This window comes from Megalopta genalis, chromosome 2, assembly GCF_051020955.1.
Source record: "Megalopta genalis isolate 19385.01 chromosome 2, iyMegGena1_principal, whole genome shotgun sequence".
Lineage (NCBI taxonomy): Eukaryota > Metazoa > Arthropoda > Insecta > Hymenoptera > Halictidae > Megalopta > Megalopta genalis.
In genome coordinates, this window is record NC_135014.1 from 39,590,766 (window position 1) to 39,616,662 (window position 25,897).

Sequence of the window (25,897 nt, forward strand, 5' to 3'; positions counted from 1 at the left end):
ATAAGAAATTTATTCCCATTACAACAGATATGTAAAAGTAACTTGAATGTTACTTCTTTGACGTACACTATACGTAGAACGAAGTGGGCACATTAAAATGTTCTGTGAGCCTAGAGAGTGCACCAAAATTGCTCCATTGTATAAGTTAGGTAAATGAGATGTGCATTATAAGGGCACTCTAACTAATGCCACGAAAATTACACGGATCATTAACGTGGTGCACTTTATATCAACACTAATTGCATTGTTACTAAAATATCTACACCGTGAAACAGAAAATAATTCGACTTTCATTTACGCTGAATTTCTATTTTTCGCATGTTTGTCACGTGTTCCCATATCTTCACGTGCGAGTTCGAAACTTAATTCTAGTACACAACGTGACTTAGATACTTAATAACCATACTTAAAGAACGTGAACTCTGTCGCTACACAATTTTTCAGCACTTCCAAACTTCCCGTTATTACAATATTTTATGCTTGATCTATTTTAATGAAACTTTAAACCTCGTGATATTAAAACGACGCTCGCTCGTTGCAAGGAAATTTTAATGACTGCGTCGAACGGAAATCAAATGACTGACGCGCATTGATAACTCTGCAGAAACGAGCTAGAAGTTTTACACTTAAAGTGAAAGTTCGAAAAATCGATTATTTTATTACTGATTTCGTAAATATTTTTTATGAATATATCTAAAAGGTTTCGTGTAAATATTTACTTAATTATGGTAGTTATATAGGTTCTTTCAACGAATGCTACCGATAGTGTTTTGTAAATAAACCACATTCGAATTTACAAAATTGGACAAATTTTTATTATAACATTTGGTACGATCGTTTACAATTACAGTGACGGACTAAAGTATTCTTATACCTTTTGAAACGCAACTTTTTTAAAATCTGTATTAAATGTCTTGAATAGTTTTTAAATGTTACAGGAACTAATTAATTATAAAATGACCAAATTACTTTTTTTAAAATTTTGCTATTACTTGGAGTGGCAAAAAAATAAGAAAACTATTGTTCCTTACCTTTTTTTATCTCAGCCCATAACGAACATTTTAAAAATGCCTACAAATCTAAACTTTTTATGACATTACCTCACAACGACTGATCAATCTCTGCAATGGTTCGACGGATATCATCTTTCAGTTCATTGATGATTTGTGGCTTATTTATAAACATTTGTGCTTTGACGTAGACCCACAAATTGAATAGCAATAATCCTCGAATCACCGGTGGACTGAATATTATTGGCTATTCTAACGAGTCATTGTAGGAATTAAACATTCTGCGAGGACGTCATACAAAATTTTGCGATCGCAACAAAAGTTACAATAAAAATTTGTCCAAGTTTTTAAATTTAGACCCGGTTTATTCACAAAGAAGACTGTCGGTAGCTCTTTTTGAAGATACCCTTTAGCATTAAATGTAATTGAGTCATAAGCTATACAAAACTCTCATCTGAAATTTTGAAATAGTGCATATCAAAACCACGTTTTTAATATGTACATAGATATAATGCAGATATTTTTAATAAAGATATGTTTAATATTAATTTTACCTGAAAAAGCGTAAATTGGTATTTTCTATATAATAGAAATTGGGCATGAACATCGAATCGTTACAGTATTTTTAAAAACTTTTTGACAGTTTTTTTCGAGGAAAAACGTACCTCTAATTTCTCTCACGCAATATCATGCAAAAACGTTCTACAATAAAATGAATAATGGATTACGAAAGTAGAAGCTTCAGGCTTTAAAATGAGTTTCGGTTTATTGTTGTCTGATCTTTTCTACGAAAGTAATACAGCTTAAATTTTTAGTAATTAAAATTTTGTAGTAATAGTACAATTTTTTTGAAAATAGGAAATTTAGTGTCAGTATATTTTCGTAAATAACTGTACCACACAATTCATAGTTTTTAAAAAATGTTCTAGATTCTAACTATTATTATTTCTTACATTGCTCGTAAATGTATGTACAATTAATTATAAAAGGAACTAGCATGTTCATGAAACTGTATCAGAACAATCCAATCACGAAGAAACAATTGATTTTAGCTATCTATTTGTGTGATTTTAACCACTATATATTTTAACTCACTTAATCTTTTCTAATGGATCTTTCAACCTCTTGGTATTAAAAAGCACACTTGCTGTAATTAAATATATATAATTTTATGTAAAAGGAATGAAATGAATAACGTGCATTGATAACTTTGCCTAAATGTGCTAGAAATTTCACATTTAATAGCCGTGCGTGCTAGTTCGGCCGTTAACGACAGAAAAAAAGCTTCGAATTAATGATCGCATGGGAAAAGACATTTTGTCGTTTTGCCAAGACTGTTTTGTTTTAAGATACAGTTCTAGCAAGTAATACGTATCTATGACTGCACAATCTGCAGAAGCACACTCAGAACGATCCGATGTTCAGCTTCTACAGATTGTTCACAAGAAATTCTGTATTTCCGTATTCAGGACTAGAAGAATACATTTTTTTTTTCAGTCGCTCAACATTGCCGTGTTTATTCTACAACGAATGCATCTCGTACGTGCACAATTCTGTTTCTACTCCGATGCTGAAAAATATAAGAAATATATAATTTTTACTGTAAACATTTATTTTATGAAGATGTATTGTAAGTCGACTATGGGATTCCATGCATTTATAGTTCCTGCAAACTATTTGGAAAGAATCGAATAAGAATTTGAGTGTATTCTTTGGACTGTATTCTTAATTATCTGAATTGAAAATTACTAAGGGAGGTTTCACCATTTGACATAGTAGATGTATCAATTTCTGGGTTTAATACTGAATATTTTGGAAGGTTATATTCATTTTTATAAATAATTATTTCTCAATAATCATATCTAAATTTAATCCAATTAAACAAGTAGTAGAAAATATTATTAAAACAACAAAAGCATATTATTGGCTATTCGAAAGTTGATCAGGTTACGTAATATTTATGGGGCTATTAAAGTATTACAAAATAAAATATACTCTATACAAAACAAACTAAGAATATTGCTGAAGTAACTGAAATCCTTGCGAAATAAAAATGATGCATTTTTATTTTATTCGGAGCTTTTTTCAGGGAATATTTAAGGAAACGAAATGGATACTGAATGAGTACTTGAACCTGATTTTATACAGACTTTAATACAAACAAATTGCTTTGATTCTTTTTATTTATTTGATTTAAGGTCGCGCTAACATGGAGATCACTAGCGATCATATTTGGATTCAGTTTTTGGAGATTGTACCTTGGCAATTAACGTATTAAATTTTACTGCACTAACTCAACATTTTTTAAAGCATTATAATTACAATTTTAATGTTAATAGTAATTCATCTTCACTGTATATGTATTATGAAAAAGAAAAATATTGTACAAGAATGAAAGGATAATATTTATGTTCGTAAATGATTAAAATTCTGGCGTAAATGAACGAGATCCACTGCACTTTGATGGCAACAACTTTTAGATCTAACCCTCAAAATTGATGATGACGCATTGTGGTGTCATGGTAGCTAATGTGTCTCCTTATACACGTATAAGATTGAAGCTTTCTTCAAGTTTCCTATAGATAAAATATTGTTCGGTGACGAGAGTAATGCATTCTAATAAAGTGAACCAACAAAGTTAAATGAACCATGAAATTTATTGTAGTATGAGATGGAATCGAACTTCAGAGAGTGGCGTACAAAGGAAGCTCTGGACGTAATTTAATTATTAACCTTCAGACAGAATTATAAGTTAATTATTTGAGAATTAGTTGAGTTATGTGTGCACCCAATTCAAAGTTTCAAACTCTCTTAGGATGCCAACGAGACGCACCATTTCACAAAAGCATAACTTTTCCCTGTTTGTCCATAATTATTTCGATGTATCATTTTTAATAATATAGTATTTCAAAAAATACAAAGAAGATTTTCTTGTATTCAAATCGTTCCAAAAATTGTGTCGAAATTCATTTGTTTAATGCATGTACAAGAGATACTAAATAAGAGTTAAACATTATGTTGCAATCTCTGTTTTGATTTTTCTGCAATTCTATATTCGCTACACCAACTATGTTTAGTAACATAATGCAGCACGAATGCAACGTGAAATATTCATTGTTCCAACTGTGTATACAATGGTATTTCTCGAAGTATGCTGTGTCCAAGTATGTTTGTGATTTCAGCAGAAAATTACATTTCAAGGTGTGAAAAATATGACTGATGAGAAAGTTTATTATTGCTAGTCATAATATAATAATTTTCATGCAACAATTTTCTACGTCAATTGCAAGAAACAAGAGTCAAATAGAAATGTATCCCTTCATTTAATAATTCTAATAAGTTGAAAATAATAAGTTTTTAAAATCTTTTTAAAGTTTTAGATTTCATCTACTTATTTTTCTCATAAATGCATAAAATCTGCATAAGTGCATAAAATAAATACATAACGCTATTAAAAAGATTCGATAAAAAAAATTCTTCTATTTCTCAAAATCACTCTGCATGATCGGCAATTAATCAAAATCTCACCTTGTGTAAAGTTCATGATTTACCAAACATAAATACATAATTTGTTCATATGCTAGTGCATACATACATAAATTGGTGCTATAGCATGCTTACTCTGTTAGACCTTTTGTACTCGTTCGCGAACGCTACAGGCATTGCCGACAGGTGCACTGTTTGATCGTTTATTCAATTTTGACGTGAGTTGCCATGATATACGATCGATAAGACCATTCTCCCTAAACAGTAGTTTCATATTAAACAGAAAACAGTTTGTTTGTAAGCTGCTTTCACTGTGACCATATGGTGAAAGTCCAAATGTCTTTCCTTCCAACTTCGTGCACTCTCGTTCTCGGAACACTAAAAATACCGTGACTGTTAAAATGACCGATTATCAAATTATCAAGTCTCCTTTGTTGGAAATAATTACCTAAATATCTTAATTCATTTATAAAACATTACTTTAAAATAAAAATAACAAAAATTCGAAATAAATTCAATCTTGGCATTCTTGTGAAACAACATGATAGTCGCTTTCAGTGTTCGATAGATTTAATGTTAGCTTCGTCATTTTCCAAATTAGACTACTAAATTACCAGTAATTTTTAGAGAAACATTTGTCGCATATTTATTTATCTATTGATATCTAAATATATGAAAAACTGTGTATCCTGCAAATTAATTCTGCATACAAACATCGCATTATATAATAATAAATTTATTTGCTGCTTTACATAATAACAAATATTTATTATGTAATAACAGTCGAAATGCTGACCCGTGAGCAATATTGCAAAACATCACCTCGTTAAAATAATGTATTAAACTTTAATTGGTGTGATGATTAGACTGCGGATTTTATGTATTTATGACAAATTTGTGTAGCTGGAATATGAAACTGTGAATACATAAGAAGAATTTAATATTTTCTCAGTTTATTAAAATAATTAAAAGTAACAATTTATTTTTATTTAATTTCGGTTCCATAGAGTCGTCTTGGAAAATTTTTATTTTGCACAAATATCTGCAGTTTAATAACGAGTTTCACAAAAATGTCTGGTATACCGGGGTTATGACAGACCCTAAATAAAAACTTCAAAAGAATGTGTTAATCTGATTCTAGACAAAAGCTTCATTGTATTTTATTCTTAGCCAGTGTATACAATCATAAAAAGTGGAAAATTATACATTTATTATAAAATGGAACAGAAATGAAATATTGGTATCACTAATGAGCCTAGTATGCCAGTTAAGGGTTAATAATAATTATTATTAGATATTTCTTTAAAATTATAATTTTATGTTCATGAAAGTAGAATATCTATTTCTTAAACTGTCTGATTACTGGAGCAAGTGCTAACAACAATTGCTTCATCGTCGCAAAATTGATAGACCTTTTTTATTCTTTATCTAAACAGTTTCGTATCCCGAGATCGAGGATTTCTAGGACTCCGAGCAGCAAATGTCAAGGGCCAGAATATCCCCTCGAACCAAGGACACAAATCAGGACCAATGGAAACAGTTATTTGACGAGAGATACTGCGGATACTATTACCGAGGAACAGCAGGACTCCAGTAGTCCTTTTAGCCGACAACATGCCATACGTAGCAATTACATGGGCAAGAGTATCGAGGCAAAGAAAAAGGTACGTCATACCGCAATTGTTTTTATTGAAAGTAATCGCAACGAAATAAAATTCAAAATTTTATTTTCTATCACGAAGTAACATTAACTGAAAATGTAACTAAATATAAGTGAAATAATATTAATTAATCTGAGATAATATCAGGTAATGAATACATATTTCAATGATGCTCCCAAGTAAAAGTTCTCAATGAGTTGAACTTAAAAATAAATAACGACACCCCTGAACAATGTTTCTAGTAATATATAATGTATTAAATTATTTCACTAATTGAATAATAATAATACTTAAATGGCAGGGTATTTTATATACAATATTACAAAATGAAGGGAAAAAATTATAGGTCAACTTTGTTGGAGACTTAATATAAAAAATATTCTTTAACTATAACAAAAATGTAGTAGTGCTAGAATTGTTTCCAATCTTTAAATAGATTAAAACAATGTTCGGAATTAAATAGGCAAATACAAAAATTAACACGTTAATAGAACCATGAACTTTAACTTTTCAGTTTAAGTTTTATTAAGCTTTATTAAACAGCGTTGATTGTGTGTAAATTTTGAATAGTGGCTTAATATTCGACGTGTTAATATTATTATTATTATTTATTATATACATGTTGGAAAACGCATTTAGTAATATTTATGGTTGCAAGGAATTAATACGTCATATTACTAGCGTTCTAAATTGCATTCTATTTTTAAGTTTATCGCAATTTTTGTGATCATGAACTTAAATTGTTTGAACTTGTGACATGCGGTGATTTTCCTTACAGCCACAGATATATCCTCAAAGAAATAAATCGAATTCACCTAATTGGCTTTTGCTGACTTTGATGAAAAACGTTTGCTGGCGTAGCCACTGGCAAAGGTTTCGCAGAAGAAGAACAGAAAACAGGGAGAACTTTATCTTGGATTGGTACATATGTGTGCATGTATATGTAGGTGTACATATTACCTACACGAAGATACTTTGGAGCTTCAAGCTTGGAGCTTGGTTGTTGATCGTGAAACGTTATATGCTTGAACGATTCGTAGGAATAGGAGGGATTTAAAGTTTAAGAATTTCCCAAGCAATATTGTGTTTCCTTTATATAGCAGCTGTTTAGTAAAATGGCGACGAGTTATCTAAGACTTCGAATAGGAAATATTTGCAAATGGAAGTAAAAGCAATCGTATACTTTTGAAAATGAAAATAATAGATGTACACTTACTGTTAAAGCAAATTTTGTGAACATTTTGGAGACAATTATTAAATAATATTAGTAATGAAATTAGTACTAATAACATTAGAAATTACTAACAATGAATATTTTATAACAACATATTGATAGTTTTACATTCAGTTCAATGAGTTTAGAGCCTCCATAATTAAAACTGTTTGTCATTATACCTAAAATTTAAACTAATATACAAGAAATGTTAAATTCAAAAGTGCCTGGAAATCTGATTATTGACAAAAGAATCTTGGGTCTAACCGTAAGTAAGTAAGTTACAATCTATATAGTAAATTTTTTAAAATGTTTTAATCGAGGCTATAATTAATTGTACAATAACATTTTCAAAAACTTATTGCTCAAATAAGAATTTCTACTTCATTGCTGTCTATCTAAATGCAACGAATTTGATTTTTGCAACAAATTCCTTGTTTCAAATAATAAAAATCAAGTTTATGATATATTTACAACAATTTCGTTTCGAAAAATTGTGGTCAAATTTTGTATACTAGACACAGTTACTATTTATATGTATAAATTCATTTAAATCGTATTCGGAATGTACATGAAATATGAACAAAAATGCAAGGAGTATGACTTTTACAAATCTGCAAAGTTGGACGGCTTTTCGAGACATTATAACGTAATAAATTAAAATATTTCTAAAATAGTTTAAACGGTTTTAATAAAATATAAGGGAAAGTAAAAAAAAAGTTTGTGACGTTTAGAAGCCTCAAAGTTGGGAAGTCTTTCAAGACGTTCAAATTCAGATGAATTAATTCTTTAAAATCATCCAAATTACTTTTACATCATTGAAATTAAATATAACAAAAAATGTACAAAAAGTGTGGCTTTGTGTTGCCATTTGAATTCGGAAGCCTCTTGAGACATTAAAAAACAGAAAATCATATTGTTTTACGAAACAAATTAAAAAGTACCAGTTTTTTTAAATCGTCCAAATCACTTTTAAATCATTCAAATAAAATATAAACATAATAAACACATAATTTAATTAGTGTTGCTTCACACTGGTAAAATGATCCACAAGTCATTCTTAACACAGTCGTTATATGTATATACTTACTCATCGTTGTTTAGATAGATTGTAAATAAAGGCCTAGAGGTTGAACAAAAATAAATAAATAAAACATATAGAAAAATGTAAGAAGATTGATCCATCAATAAGCAAACAATGAAGCCGTTTTCTAAAATAAATTAGAAATTACTAATTTTTTTTAAGAATTATCCAAATCACTTTTCCATGTTCATGCAATTCTAATCTCCAAGAAGAAACACAGAATGAAAATAGAAAAAAAAATGCAGAAATAGTGTGACATCCCGAAGTCTTAATATTGAAAATGCTCTCGAGACGTCGAAAAGCGGAAGATTAAAGTATTTTCCTCGATAAATCGGACGAAAGTAGCTTTCAGCGGTTGGTTTCATTGAATGAAAAGCACTTTCCTGATGATTCTAAAATGTCTCGGCCGCAGAACTCGCGAACAGGGTGAAGTACGTAAGGGGTTTACCTTACCAACTAGCAGCGGAGCGTAACAGTCGATTTGTCGATGCTGTTAGTGTACGTCGGACATGAATTGCAGGTGATCAGAATGCTGTTCGTAATTGTGCTGGAGTTCTTCATCTGTTGGGCACCGCTGCACGTGATCAATACTTGGTATCTTTTCGCCCCGGAATTGGTATATTCTATGGTCGGAAGTACAGGCGTTAGCTTGGTGCAGTTACTCGCCTATGTTTCCAGTTGCTGCAATCCCATCACTTACTGTTTCATGAACAGAAAGTTTCGCCAAGCGTTCCTGGGCCTTTTCAACTGCCATCGTTGTTGGAGGTAATCAATGCCAACTTCTGCCTTACCTATCCTTCACGCGCTTTTGCTTCTCCGCGGAACTTGCATCACCGGAGGAAACGGCGAATGTTCCGGAGTCGGTTAAATAGAATTTGCAGCGTTGGAGTTAATACATAATTAAACATGCTTATACAATCGCAGGAATATTTCGGCTAATATGTTGTATTAGATTGTGTAATAATTTTCATTGTGTTTTCACATGAGATTAATTACTCAATTAATATCGTATGTACAATTTTGATGCCTAATCATTCATCATCTTTTTGGTAACTTCTAGGTGTGAAGTACTTGCTCTTTTATTGCGACATTCAAGCACTTGCATGTTCGTTTCTTTTGTTTCAAGAGGAATTTTCTTTTTCCTTTCATTAAAAGTGATCTTTCGGAACTTTTGCATATGTTTTTATTATACATCTAACATTTTACAGAAAGTCTTTCAATTTCATTCAACTACAAAAAATAGTTTTTTATCGTCTGTAGATTAGAATGCTCCACGAAATCACTAAGTTCCAAAATTAGTTTTCATTTCATACGCAATTATTGTTTGATCTATCAATAACAGGAAAATTAATCATTAGAGAAATGTATAAACATAAATGTTTCATTTTATGATAATTAAACCGAAAATGTACGGTCTGTTCACTTGCTTCTAGATCAAAAAGGATTATGACTTAATATTGCTGACTGGTTGCGAAGAAGTTGTTTCGAGAGAATAGCGTTTAAAGTTTTCAATAATTTGTCGGCGTGATGCATTGCTGTCTTATTTATATAGCAAATTTCTGCCTCTATTCTAGAATTAATTAAACTGATGTTTCATTACAGGAATTGCACAGCAATTGAAACGAATAAGAGTTAGCTGTAACAAGGACTAAAAAAACATGATTAACGCAGTAAAACATTATAAAAAAATTGAACTTCGAATGTGATCACATATTTAAAGGTGTGTTTCGTCGTATGTTGACATGGTAGAAGAATTGATGCGAAATCTAAACTAGTTATTTGCTGCTTCATTTTAAACATTGTCTACTGTTTCGTCGACAATAGGCTTTATTAGCCTGCTATCTTCCAAGTTTTTACTTTCGAACCTTTTAATCTACTGTTGAGTAGTTCATTTATCAAAAATATCGTCACCATATAAATCATAAATTTTTGTTTTTTTCAATATGTCTCTCCTCTAGGAAATAAAAAAAATGCATTAAATGACGAGAATAAATGTTTTACGTAAGAAAACTGAAAAAAAAACAGGCTGATACTAATTACGAAACATTTCCAGACCATCCTTAACTTGATACGCTTATTTTTCACAGCTAACAAGAAAAACAATTCTAAATAACACGAATTAATTTATTATGCAACCTAATACACGTATTACTTACGTACATATACGGCGAGCTTTAGAATCTGAAATAAGCAAGAATTTTTGCAGAAATTAATTTTTATTTAGGGTCAAAAATATAATTAGATTGAGAATCTTCATATAAAATAATATCGATTTTCGACCATATCAATAATTGAAAACAAATCTTTCTAATCTGTAAAATCCAGCTGCCCACTACTGCCGTAAATGCATGATGGTTTCTTTGAATCAACGTAATCAACGCAGTAACCTTTGAGAGAAAACCTTATTTAAAAATGTAATTGCGTCGGAAAAGTAATATTGTGTACAAGCTCAGAATGTCATTCCACTTATTTCATATTTCCAGAACAATTTCATGTTTCATTTCGAAAAATTTGACATAGCGTGCAAAAATCACGTGCACAGGTACTTTGACCGATACAGTTCTATGCTTCTTATACGTGCACGTTTTCCATGCGTACATCATGTGCAGTTTGAATCATAATACGTGCAGTTATTTACGCACATTAATATTCCCGCACCTTTCAATAACAGAAATCCTTTTCAGAAACTGAATGAAATGACGAATTTTTTTAGAGGAACTAATTTACTGTACAATTACTAAAATACTTTTTTCTAAATTTTGTCGTTACTTGTTTGTGAAGTCAATTGATGCACAGTCAAGCAACAGGCATTGAAAATTGTAAAAGTTTGCACATTTCTTACGGTTATCGGTCGAAAGTATTGAAAATTGTTAGAAAGATGTGATTTTCACGATTCTTGAATTGTTCTTAGCTGATAACAACGTCAACTAATTTCGATGAAATTACAGAAATCTACAAAACGCATTGTTTAAATTTTCGTTATAACCTCAGATAAAAAGGTTAAAAAACGTGAGTTTTTTATTTTTTCTCTCATTTCAAGCAGTTGTAACTTTTTTCAACAAATTTGTAGATATTACCTAGTAAATTAATCTCTCTAACATTTCATAAAAAATAAAATACAAGTCATTTAGTCAACTTTTTAAAAAATTATCCGTTTTATTTGTTTTAAACAATTGCCTGTTGCAATCTCTTTGAAGAGTGCATGTGTGGCTGTTATTATACATATAAAATTAAGTTATAACAAAATGAATTTTGTGGTTTTTCATTTTATTACTAATATTTATTTATTTATTTAACTTAAACAGTTCGCTGACTTCGTGTTAAGTATGTTCGTAAAATAGTGCTAACTGGTTAAAAGGTGATCGAATATTAATACGAGTCACTGTACATGTAATAGTAACAGCAAGAACAATGGCGTTATTTTTCCGCGATGATCTGTGTATTTAAATTTCAGAGTAGGGTGCAGAGACGGCGACGTCGCCATGACGTCGACGAGGAACGCCATACAGGTTGGAAACAACAGTGAGCTGAGCGGTAATGAATCGACAATCTACCTTGGAAAGGCTTCGCTTGTTGCTAAATCCGGTAATATGCTTTAATTTTTTATTAATATTAACCCTTAACGGTCCAACGCCGCTATACACGCGGCAGAAATCGATAAAACCGTAAAATCTGACAGGAAACATTGGAAGAATAGGCACGATTGTTTCGATGAAAATATATCCAACGAAGTTTTAATTAAAAAATGAATATCTCTTCTCTATATTTGATACAAAAATTTTCAATAAAAAATTTCTCTTCGTCTGAAAAACAGTCTGGACTTGGCACTGTGTAAACTGAAAATAAATAGTTTTGGTCCCCCAAACAAATTTCATCAGGCATTGTTCGTTTCTTTGTCGACTGACTTCCGCGCGCGCGAATGCGTCAGATCGCAAGCATAATCTTGCTTTTCGTCCTGCAAGATCCATTTTCCTATTTTTCGTGATTTCCAATAAACGTAAACGTTGAATCACTGTCGAATTATCAATGTCTTAGGAGATTTACAATCTTAACCATGCAGCGGTTACGTTTGTAAAAATTCTTTGTTGACTCGAGATTCACTGAAAGTTACAGCAATACAAAAGTTCTGTTCTCTTAATTTCTGAAAGAATCACACAAAATAGTGAATAACTAAAATAATAACAAATGAAAGAGATAGTAAAATTAAAAGAATTATTAATACTTGTAATATAATATAATATACAGGGTGTTCCACAATTATTTTAACAGCCGAAAATGAGGGGTAGCTGAGGCCATTTGAAGTAACTTTTTCCTTTGCGAAAATGCAATCTGCGGCTTTGTTTACGTGTTATTAACGGAAAACACTGACCAATGAGAGGTGACGGCGCGAAGTTCGAGAGCCCGCAGCACGAGGCTTTGACAGATGGTCGGGACGGACTCGAGCCGCGTTCGAAGTATTGAACAAATCACGAAGCGAGAACTTTCCGGGTTATTTTTACTACGTAACAATGATATTTTTAAGAAAAACGCTGTTCACCTTTACTTTAGAGCATCTGAAGAATATTTACTAATTTTTCGCACCCAAAATAGTAAGTAATTTAACCGTGACGGCCGTTTTAATTTTCTAGTGTGCATGACACCTTGTGTGTAACATATGAAATTTTAAACAAGGTGTACAGTGAAGATTAACAAAGTACGTAAATGATATTTTAATTTAAATAATTCCGTGTCCGAATACAGTTCAACGAATGATTCGCAAAGCTAATTTAATAAATAATAATCGTGTTAAAGGACGTAAGGCATATGTTTGCTAGAGAAATCTGAAGAATATTATCAATAACCTTGACATAACCTTGACATATGAAGGCCATGCCAAGGTCATATCAAGGTCATGTCGAGTTCATATCAAGGTCATGCCAAGATCATGCCAAGGTCATGTCAAGATCATATCAAGGACATATCAAGGACATATCAAGGTCATATCAAGGTCATGTCAAGGACATGTCAAGGACATGTCAAGGACATGTCAAGGACATATCAAGGTCATATCGAGGTCATGACAAGGTCGTGACAAGGTCATATCAAGGTCATATCAAGGTCATATCAAGGACATATCAAGGTCATGACAAGGTCATATCAAGGTCATGTTAAGGACATGTCAAGGACATGTCAAGGTCAACATATGAAATTTTTTACATATGAAGCAAGGTGTACAGTGAAGATTAACAAAGTACGTAAATGATATTTTAATTTAAATAATTCCGTGAACGAACACAGTGCAACGAATGATTCGCGAAGCTAATTTAATAAATAATAATTGTGTTAAAGGACGTAAGATAATATTCTTCATATTTCTCTAACAAACATATCCCTTACGTCCTTTAGCATGATTATTATTTATTAAATTAGTTTTGCGAATCATTCGCTGAACTGTGTTCGGACACGGAATTATTTAAATAATTAATAAATAATAATATTTCGGTCCGAAAAAATAGTAAATATTCTTCAGACGCTCTAAAGTAAAGGTGAACAGCGTTTTTCTTAAAAATATCATTGTTACGTAGTAAAAATAACCCGGAAAGTTCTCGCTTCGTGATTTGTTCAATACTTCGAACGCGGCTCGAGTCCGTCCCGACCATCTGTCAAAGCCTCGTGCTGCGGGCTCTCGAACTTCGCGCCGTCACCTCTCATTGGTCAGCGTTTTCCGTTAATAACACGTAAACAAAGCCGCAGATTGCATTTTCGCAAAGGAAAAAGTTTCTTCGAATGGCCTCAGCTACCCGTCATTTTTGGCTGTTAAAATAATTGTGGAACACCCTGTATATATGTCATGTTATATTTTTATGTATTAGACTATATATTGTATATATTGTATAAATTTGTAGATTTTTAATTTTTATAACATTTACAAAGAAATTTTTCTGCGATAACTACACCTATAATTAACAATATAATTATAATATTCGAAATCATGAGTTTGACACTTTATTATATAACATACATTGTATGAAGATTTACTGGTGCCACTTATAAGTCCCGTATCAAGCACTTACTTTATATGTAAATTTGTATGTAAGTGATTTACTCAAAATCGTGTGAAGAATGTCTTTAAAATTCGAGGAATTTATCTCCAAATTTTCTCATCTATACAGTTTTTTTGAAGTAATTGCTGCAGTTTTTCCTTACAATCACTAGAATTAAGATAACGATGTGAAACGTTCTGCACACATGGTAAGTATTCACTAAATAATAATAATAATAATAATAATAAATTCACACCGTATTTTTTAAAAAATATCACTAATAGTATTTACTAAAGTCTGACAAGAAACTGAGGAAAAATCAAATTTAGTTTTCTATAACAATAGTTTTAATATTTTTGAGAGTATATAAAAGTAATGGAGATTTTCTCAAACTATAAATAGAAACATATAAATGCATAAAGGTCGTCAGTATAACAGTCATCGTTAATTAAGAACTATGCACTTTTTCAATGAGTATCAGGATTTTGAACACCATCTGCACAGAACTTTTGTGAAGTACGGCTGATTCATAGCTCCTTTGCTTCTCTTCGGAACAAGAAACGCTCAGCCCGCTTTTTTATTCCTTTGAAGATATAGCAATCACTATACGTTAAATCAGGCAAATAAGGAAGATGCATTAGCAATTTCCTTCGTAGACCTATCAAAAACTTGATACTTTCGAAACTTTCAAAACTTCCACTTTCCTCAGAAGAAAATGAATGCTGTTTGTGAACTTATGCATCTTTCATAAATCCAAAATGATGAAAGCTTTGCAGAACTAAAGAATGTCTGTAAGCTAGTTTGTCAGATGTCTCCAAAATGTCCATCACTCGTCCCTCGAGAGATAGCACTTCACTTCTTTTTTATAACTTTCTGACACAATTCCGGCACTATGTCGTCTGTAACAACGAAAATTTTTATAGCTGAGCTTTGATACCCTTTATGAATTACCCGCACAAAGCTTAGCCTTTAGATAACCGTAAAGAAAAAAATCTGGAACGACAAAATCGCATAATCTCGTTAGCCAGTAGACGTCACACGTGGATAAAATTAGATGGTCTGGGAATATACTTTTCAGCAAATTGATTCTGTCATGAGAAGTATAGAATATAGCAGAGTTGAGCAAAACATTCATCCACCATTAACGATTGAATTGCTACTGTTAATAGTTAATCGCAATTAACAATTGAATTTCTTACAATTACTTATCGCGATTAACGACTAACCCCTTCTACCCACGATACAAAAATATAATGAAGTATTAAACATAATAAAGGTAATTCTTAACAGAATTACATCAAGATATCCTTCCTTTTTTCTTTTAAAAATACATTTTCGTCGATTAATGCCTTTAATCCTCTTTATCAATCATTTGATCAAATTACAAATTTTAATCGATCGAAGTCCAGCACCGGAATATAGTGTCGGTCTAATAAAGTCACAACTTATCGAGGATTTACATTAAAAATTTAGAATTTAGAAAAAAGAATAATAAAACTGAAAAAGACAAAGAATAAATAAAATATACAAAGGTAAATAAAAATACGAAATTAAAGAATTATACAAAAGTAAAATTAATATTTTCGTCGACGTAATATAAATTTTTGTCCTATGTTAAGAAGGTTTACTACACCCAAGAATATGCATTTGTGTATCATGTTTCTTAATGTCAGTAAGTGTATAAGAATCTTTGTTGCAATTGATTTATAAAAATGACAAAATTTGAAAAATGATACTTCATGTTTGGTTACAAATTAATTACGACCTCCTCAGGGCTAACACATCATAATATTCACAGTGTTCGTTCAATAATGTCACTCTAAAACGATGAACATGTCGCGTCGGTAGTTTTGAACAAATTTGGGTAGGTCAGAGTTGATTAGACTGATGGAAACGATAGCGGCAGCTGCCGCACCTACCACGGGCTTAGTATAAATGGATATTTTGTTTACTTGCTGTGACTGGTTTTATTAAATGCACTTGGACCGTTTATTTGCACTTCCTAATATTATAACCACCCAAAACGTTGTTTACAGCTAACGTCGGTTTTAATCCTGTAAACAAATTACACAATATTCGCTTAATACGAATGTAAACATCAATTTTGATGCAACTTAGAAATGTATTTAACCTTCTATTTATCACAATGTTGCAAAAGTATCATGTTCTGTCCTTTCTCCTTCATAATCAAGCAGATTAACCATTATAATTTTTATCGTTTACTTCATGCATCCAAGAAAATTCAATCTCTTTAAATTTGTTAATTCCATATTAATTTGTATGAAAATATTCATATTTTTACTATACACGGAAATTTATTGAAGCCATTTTTCTTAATAATCCTCTTCTAACCACTGTGTCTTAATATATCATTTAAACAAACTATATTTTAATATATTGTTTGAACAAGCTATGTTTTAATATATAATTTAAACAAGCTACAATATATTAAAACAAGCTAGTTTTAATATATTTTTTAAATAAGCTATCTTTTAATATATGTTTTAAACAAGCTATGTTTCATAATGCAATTTAAACAAATAAAATCGTTAATGAGTCTTACTAAAAAACACACAATGTTGTTATTTATAATGTTCTACTAACAACAGTACTTTTTGAGATATTCGATCAAATAAGTTTCTCATCCCCAACTCTTGAGATTGTTCTAAGTTCTTAAGTGTAAATGACTATGGAACAAAAATTATGTCTGAATTACCTTCATTGATACTATTTTTCACTAAATTTATATAAAAATCAGTAATTATTACTTCAATGTGATCATTTGTTAGATAAAAGTCTCATCATAAGCCTCAAATGTATAGCGTATTACTGTGAAATTAATAACATTACATACATATCTTAATTTTGTACAAAGAAAAAGTAAAGAAACTTATAATCATTTCAATGTATAAATAATAAAAATTGTTTCAAATTAATTGAGTTTAAATTACGTTGAAATTATATTAAATTATGTTATGTGATTTGAATAGTGAATCATTTTTAGCAACTGTTCGATGAACTGTGTCAGATTTTGGAATATATAAAGAAAAATTCTTGGGAACATGCCACTAGACACGCTTCAGGCTGTCGTGCAGGAATTCGTGAGATAATATATACTATACTATTTAAAGCTGGTGAAATATTTCAAGAACTACTTTGATGGTATTATAATAGGGTATAATATTACATGTGCACGTGGACATGGATATTCAGCTAACTCTTATTTCAACATTCGTACCATTTCTTAAAATAAATTTTATTTCACATTTCAATTATTTATTTACAGCACAGTTTCCTTTGTCACTGTTATTAATGATATAATAAGAATTTAAGTCCAATTTCGAAAATTAATTTAATAAATAGTTGAAATGAATTTTATGAATGTAAAAACGGACATTTTTCTAAATAAGCTCATGATATTTATTTTACTTTTGAACACTAAAGGTTCATAGCTTGCTTACGAAAATGAATTCTAATAGCAAAGTAGTAATTATCACAAGTTTTTGTCTAATAATCAAAATTATCTTTCCTCAATTTTGAATTACATTTCCTGGATTATTTTCTTCTCGCATTAGACTCCTCTTGGCCTTTTATGTATTCAATTATTTAATAATTTAATCCCAGGAATATCAATTCTACAATCCACATAAATGGATTTGGTAAAATTGAAACTAATTCGAAGATCATGGTTCCCGTTCACATACGTTTCGGACATCCATTACAATGTTCAAGTGATTGTATTCTGGACAATTTATTCTATGAAACCAATATTATACACGTTAAATCGTTTCCCCACGTTATTATCTTAACTGTAACATCTAAGTAAACAAATTGATACAAATTAATTGCTGTCTAAAATAGAATAATACAAAGCTGTTTTAATTTATCCGTAATCAGTGATTAATAAGACACACAATAAGCCTTCAGCAAACGAAGCAACATAGTGATAATTAATTAATTATTCTGACTTTCTCAGGGATAATTTTTACGTTCAAAATGCTAAATGCATCTAAAAAATTGATAAAAACTGTTGTGTAGTAACGATTTCCTAAAATTCAATGCTATGTTAAAATAACCGTCCAAAATTGAACGTTGTTCAGTTTCAAATTATATTACCTGCAATATAATTGCACATTGTAAATGTACATACATTTACTTATCCGTGTTATTTTTCAACGTTCAAAGTTGTGAATTTCTATGCTGGATTTATTTTACAAAGCTTCTAAAAGTGTTTCTGAATTTTTCTAGAATTATGTACTCTGTTAGGATTTTTTTTTATAGTAAAAATAACTCATTTTATAACTTTCATTTCTCTCAAAGTATATTTACTGATATTTATCGGTCCTTTGACCATTACGTCAATTTAGTTAATTTCTTGCAAAAGTACCATTGCGATCTCAGTAATTATAAAACAAGAAACATAAAATGGATTATTTGTTAATTTACATTTAATTTAATTTGCAGTTAATAATTACATCTTAATTTAATTTAATTTAAATTACATCTTAATTTAATTTAAGTTACATGTTAATTTTAATGCAAAAAGCAAAACAGTATATTGCAGTGATTTTGTTAATTTTTGCAATTAGTTTACGATTTAACACTAAGTGTATGGTACACTAAGAGCAGCTGTTTAATATTATTTCATAAAAATAACAGCTAAATTAATAATCAACAAGAACGATCTTTGCATTAAAGTTAGCATTCATTCTCGACGTACAAGGTGATGTAATTCAGTTATAAAGCGCAAACACCTCTTCGTTCAGAATTGCTGAGACACGAAGGCAACTTTCGTAACTCAGCTCTATGATTAATTCGCTGAACGGTAATCCTGGAATTATATCCACATACTTTCATCGTTCGCCATAGTTTCATATTACGAAGTTTCCACATTTTCGATACGTTTGCAATCAGAACTTGCTTAAAAGTTCGTTCATTATTAATGTCGGTCCACTGATTGCCAAGTGCGTCCATAATTCCAACAATTCTCCACTGACACGAAACTTAAATGTCATATGTACCAGTTCGCAGCATGATAATTTTAAACTGTTATCCGCAAAATGCATTTTACAAAGCTTGATATCGAATGAAAATATACGTATTTTTGTTTTCAAAGCATCAGTTAAATTAAACATTAAATTCTCGCATTGTTATATCAAAATTATCACGTTGTCTGTACTGTTTGTATGTTCAATTAACAGGAAAAGTTAAAATTTTACTTTTCATTGACGTAATCAACTTATTGTTTTATGCAATTCCAGAGAGTTTTTAAGTGCGTCTATTCAGCGTTACAGTTATTATTTTATCTATTATGATTATCATCTAATATGATCAGCGGTATTGTGACAGTAATTAATAAAAACTGACGAAGTATGACTTCGTTGAAGAAGATTTCTTTTACGATCCCAACAGATCATCCATAAGTATAATTTGTATGACAAGACTGCGGATTTTATGCATTTATAATTTAATATTATAATTGAATAACATTATTAAAGGAAGAATAATTTCATAAAGATCTGGAGTCTATTCATGAACGTATTAAACAATGACCGGAAATTTTCGGCGAACACTTAATGATAAGATCACGCAATATGAAGTATCAGGTTTATCAAAGAGACATGAGAGTTATGTTCTTAATACAAGTGACTTTATCTTTTCGATGTTCTGTAAGTAACTATCGGTGTTTTAACAACCACAATATTCGAAGTTCTTCCAGAAGGGATTACAAAGTTTAAGGGGAATTGCCTTCCACCGGTATCTGGTGGCGGACATTATCAACAAGGATACACGATTTTCTGCAGAGTTTACTTTTTATTGCAGCTGACGACGGTTGCTGTGGGTCTTATATTAGTTCGAACAGATACGAATAATAACTGTTCCTTTCTCGACACGCATTCAAAAACAATTTATTTAAAAATTTATAAAAAGACAGAGAGTCGTGTTATTGTAATAATTACGTTTTCAATTGAACTGAACAATTTCAGAAATTTACAACGTTCAACGAACATTTTAAAATCCGATATTTCACATTGCTCGATCCAATATATTTTGAACTTTTCGAAATTCTTAATAAAGGAAGTTGCATGTTATATATTACATATACATTTGTGCTTAGTTATTAACCCTCTGACTGCGGTTAGCAGATTATTGTGACGGAGTGTACTCAATTCTTGGCAGTTATATGAATTGAATCCCCCTGTTACACTAACAGAAAAACTCTAATAGGTTTATTAGAATAATAACAGAGTAATAATAATAACTGAAAGAATAATAGAAAGACTAATAGGTTTATGAGAATTATCTTCAAAAATATGTTTTCAAAATTGATGAATAAAACTGAGTGACTGTACATAGACTGTGGATTTTTATGCAGTTTAAAAATATTTAGCTTGAATTTTAAAAAACCAGAATTACTTAAAGTTTTATTTCTCCTTTCGATAATTTTATTAAGTTTCTAATATCCTCACTATTTTGTATTCCATTTAAACAGTTTTGTCATAAATGCATCAAATCTGCAGTATGATAAACATTATAAATTACACAGTCCTGGAATATATATGGACATATTTTAAAAAGGAATAACAAAATTAACAAATGATTACCAAATGATAAACAAATGATTTTAATTGCAACTTCTGCAAAAATCTGTCAACACGTTGCCCAGCAAACTAGTGCTTCTAACATCTTAACAAAATTCAACTCGTTTGATCCAATTTAAAAAAATGTATTCTCTTGTAAAGATGCATTTGATGCACTTGAAATATCGTGTAAAACCGGCCAGGGGATGATTCTACATGGCGAAATAAGTCGACAAAAAGAGTAACATTTTTTCATTTAAGACTGTGTTTTCGAGAAAAATAAGTTTAAACTTATTTTTAAGTTTAAACTTATAAGAAGTGACGGAAAGTAGTATGTGATGGCGTCACTTGATTATTTTGCAACGTATTTTTTCATGAAAATGAAACCTTAAATGAAAAACTGTTACACTTTCTTTCGACTTATTTTTGTAAGTAAAATCATCCTCTGACCAGTTGTACCACGATTTTTCACCCACCCTGCATTTGTCCATGATTGTATCACACATTGCTAAATCTTTTCAGTACTTCTTATTCTTCCAAATTTTCAAATCAACTTATATCTATATATCCTTCTTGTAAAACAATCCAGACATTCTCTAGCAAATGATCGTCCTAGTATTAAATTTTCTCGTGAATTCGATAATAGCATCGATTGCGATATCTTTTTAACAAATAAAGGGTATCGCAAGCACAAGTGGCAGAGAATGGACCACTAGACTTCGGATGTTTCAGGATAACTTTGTTTTCAGAGGTAGTGAGACTCCTGGAGGAAGAAGACCATGTCTAGTACAGGCGGAACGCGTCCTGCAGCGAAAATCTGAGGTCGAACGTAATGTTGTTACAAAGCGGCAACGAACAGGATGACTTTTTCCTGAAAATATCCTGGCGCTCGACCAACGATAAGGTTGGTTCAGCCAGAAATCGAACGCTAAATAATCAGCAGTCTTGCTCATCGAGATCATCCCGCGTGGGTAACCTCAATTTCCTTTACGACTGATGACAAAGAACTATTCCAAGGACTTGTGCGTAATCGAACGGGAAATCTCGAGCGACAACTGAGAGAACGTTCTTACAACTGTTTACGACGCGACGATTTTTTCAAACCGAGAACTTTCTTCCTGGTCGAAAATCCCTTGTGGAACTTATGGTTATACGAGGGTCAGTGAATTATACTTCTAAATCGTAATTTTAAAGAGGTACTCCTCTTATAGTTTGGTATTCTGTACAGTGCTAATATTAGTTAGGGTTGTGTTGAAAGATTCAACTCGATTGCATCAGTCGTATCCTGTATTGTGACATAGTAATCATTAGACTGTGGATTTTATGCATTTGTGATAAAAATAACTATAGGTCGGATACCATGCAATGAAGCCATCAGAAGAATTTAAAAACATTCATATGTTCTTCTCAATTTATTGAGATCATCGAAAGAAGAAATACATTTTTATTTAACCTCCGTTCCTTAAAATTGATTTAAATAATTTTTATTTTGCATAATACTCCGCAGTCTAATAATCACGAAGTGTCGTATAACAAATGCTGCCAAATCCGAAATTCGTCTTTCTTCACGATACTCACTACTAGATTGCAGATTTTATATTTTTAATAAACATTAACAGAAATAACAAAAAACAGTCAGAAAAAAGATTCGAAGCATTCTAGGTATTGTTATATTATTTTCAACCTGTGCATGTTACAGTATTTTTATATTTTTTTCGACTTGGTCAAAAACGTAATAAATGTCTAATTTGCTCGAGTTTATTGAAGTAAACAATTTTTATGCAAATTGAATGTTCTTTGTCGGTCGAAAGAGATATGTGTCTTCTTTTATTGCAGTTTTATTGTATCCATTTTTATGATTATTCTTAAATGTTGGATATTATTTAATAATAGTTTGACGACTTCAATCATTTTGGCCATACACGCATAACAATTCTTGTTTAGTGAACCTCTCGTCCATAAAAATAATTTACCCGCATGAATTTCAATGTTAGACTTTTTTTATTATCGTAGTATACGAGTGACTAATGCAATAAAGGTGAAACTTACAATGCATCAACATTAGTACTGTTTCTGCAAGGTGTGTAAAATAAAGTGTTACAGCTATTTTTCTAGAATATAATGTAGACATTGACTTTGCTTTTTTTTTAATTAAAATGATGTAGGAGATCTAATTATTTGCACAGCAATTATCGGTTTACATTCTTAGATAAATTATTATTAAGTTTGATGAGCGTTTCATTATTATTTAAATCCGAATGTCACAATTTGAAACCCATCTTTTCTTCACAGCAGTTGTCTAAACAAAAATGTATCGCATATTAAAAGATTAGCCCCCTTGCTCCGTTTCATTAAAAAAAAATAAGGTCGATATCTCTATTGTATTTTTAAAAACAACTATAAATACTTTATTTTAGGGATGCAACTTACAATATTGACTGACCCTTGTACATACGTACAAACTCGACACAGCTTGAACGATTCATCGAAGGTATTGCGCGCAATTAGGTATATGACTACCGGTCAGGCTTCCCATATCCGAACCGACAGGGAAACACAAATCACCGATTAAAAGAATTTTCTCATCTTCCCGATAATAGATTTGATTTATTTAAATAGAAATTTTGATATCTTGGCACTAGATTTAATTTATTATTCGTTGCTACTATTACATTTGCTCATTTTTTCAAAATCATCTTTGCGTTGTGTGAATTCCCACAAGTAAATATATCAAAATTAAATTATCCGTTTCCTGCAGACTGTCTTTATTATCTCTGTTTAAGTTGCAAATAATTATCACATTGTGATTTTCATATTCTGATGAAAAATCTAATCTATTTTTATAATGTTCGCCGCAATGCAAGAACAAAATTGTATTACATCGTCTGTGAAGTATCATCCTCAAAAAAATCCCGTAATAAAGAGGCCAAAAATAACATGAAAAATGAATTCCAAAAATGTAAAAAGCAATCAAGAATGTGATGATGAGATTATTAGAGGAAAGAATTGCTCGTAAAATGAGATACAAATTATAATTTGTGTCTCGATTTTACTAATAATTGTAAAAATACAATATAGAATGTGATAACGACTGAACACTGTATTAAAACAAGGAAATACCATCAGCTAACATAACACATATGTAGAAACTTTTCTATTCAAATATACTAGAATTGTGAATTTGAAATAGAAGACATATTTACGATGTATACATTTTTTGCATCATATTTCGAGTTTTGTTTTATGATTGAAAAAGCACACAAAGACACAGTGAAATTCAAGGAAGTAACTATTATATTTTATATAAAATTATTATCATTATAAAACAGAATTATTCACGTTACCTGATACATAAACATATTCAACACAGTTATTAACGCAAAATAGGTTAGTTTTGTTAGTTTGTTTTTTTGTTGTTTTTCACATAACACAGTTTTCTGTAACTCAACGGTTTTGCAATTAATGAAAGATCAAACAAAGTCATTAAAAGAGATGATAAATATTTCAAGAATTGAAAAATGTATCGTTTTTGGTAAATAGACGGTTTCAGTTTGAGAAAGTCTGATATTAATTGTTTTGAATTACGATTGCTTTTACAAAAAACCAATGTTGAATAGACGAACTTTCGAATAGTGAATCGCATGGAGACAACGATATTCGAGCAACATTGCATCGTTCGGATAAGGGAAGCTCTTCCTCATATAGTCTTTATTTTTCTAATTACTCGATTAGTTGCTAACACGTAATACGATTGATACTTGTACATAGAACATTATCATTTTTTATTACGAAACAAGAATCTAACCTGTCCAAATGCAACTTTAGGAAATTCAAGAAAATATTTAGCACTTAAGCGACAGATGTAAGTAACGAAAATTGTAAAAAATATTTGTTATCGAATAAAAACAAACAGCTGTAAATAATAAGTATGTGTGAATAATGGATTCACCCTTGATTCTCAAGTAAGTACACGCTTCAATTTATCTATTATTGAAATAATTTCATCTTTAGCTAAAAATACGTGATGTACTATAACATCATATGGTATATCTATAACATCTTAATGTTGTCGTTACGATCTTGATATTAATTGCAATGAAATATAAAATTTTTGATATGGAATAAACGTATTGATAAAGGGAAATTACTATAATTTTTGCATGTGACTAGTATAATTTAAAATTATTTAAAGTTCAACTTATTAAACTTCAATTTCTAAAATTCAATTTCTCTTTGTCACTTATGACAGCAGAATAACGTGAAGATATTATTATTATTTAACAGAACGATAATAATAATAAAAAATTGAAAAGACCACCTCGATGAAGAAAATCTTTAACTACAATATTCAATATTCCAAACCAAACAATTTCGTTCGGATTATTACTTCGTTTCGGTAAAGCTAACGAAAATATTAAAGGATACAAAATAAATGAAATACCGTTTATAATTTGCTTAAGCCACTGTTCTTCCAGCAGAAGCTTTTGTTATGCAAAGCAGGCATTTTAACGCCACGTTGCTGGAGAATGAGTCGAAATTTATAGTATCCGATAATACTGAATAGGGGAAAAATGGTTCGCGTTGGTGAACCGTATGTAAGAGAATACCAAGTGACGTTACTTGGAAAGTATTGATGCTTTAAATGAATATTTTTCTAAGAAGATAAAATCTAATAGTTATAAATAGACTACAGATTTTATGCATTTATGGCAAAAATATATAAACAAAATTTAAAATATTGAAAAGAAAGACATTGATATTGGATTTTTATTAAAAAGGCATAATTATAATGTAATGTAAACTTTATCATAATGCTTAACGCCAACCAAATACAGGGTG

The 25,897-nt window shown here is 30.5% G+C and overlaps 1 protein-coding gene and 1 long non-coding RNA gene across 2 annotated transcripts in view; one reads left to right on the forward strand and one right to left on the reverse strand.

The window, feature by feature from the left end:
• Positions 1–24,984, forward strand: part of LOC117219482 (cholecystokinin receptor type A) — a 108,937-nt gene extending 83,953 nt beyond the window's left edge. The window contains exons 7-10 of the mRNA XM_033468658.2: positions 5,933–6,160; positions 8,975–9,219; positions 11,909–12,039; positions 21,808–24,984. Coding sequence (XP_033324549.1) covers positions 5,933–6,160; positions 8,975–9,219; positions 11,909–12,039; positions 21,808–21,845 — 642 coding nt within the window. The 3' untranslated portion in view covers positions 21,846–24,984. The remainder of the gene's footprint in view (positions 1–5,932; positions 6,161–8,974; positions 9,220–11,908; positions 12,040–21,807) is intronic.
• The window catches only part of LOC143258888 (uncharacterized), a 186,985-nt gene that overhangs the window by 145,769 nt on the left and 15,319 nt on the right, over positions 1–25,897 (reverse strand). The window lies entirely within an intron of this gene.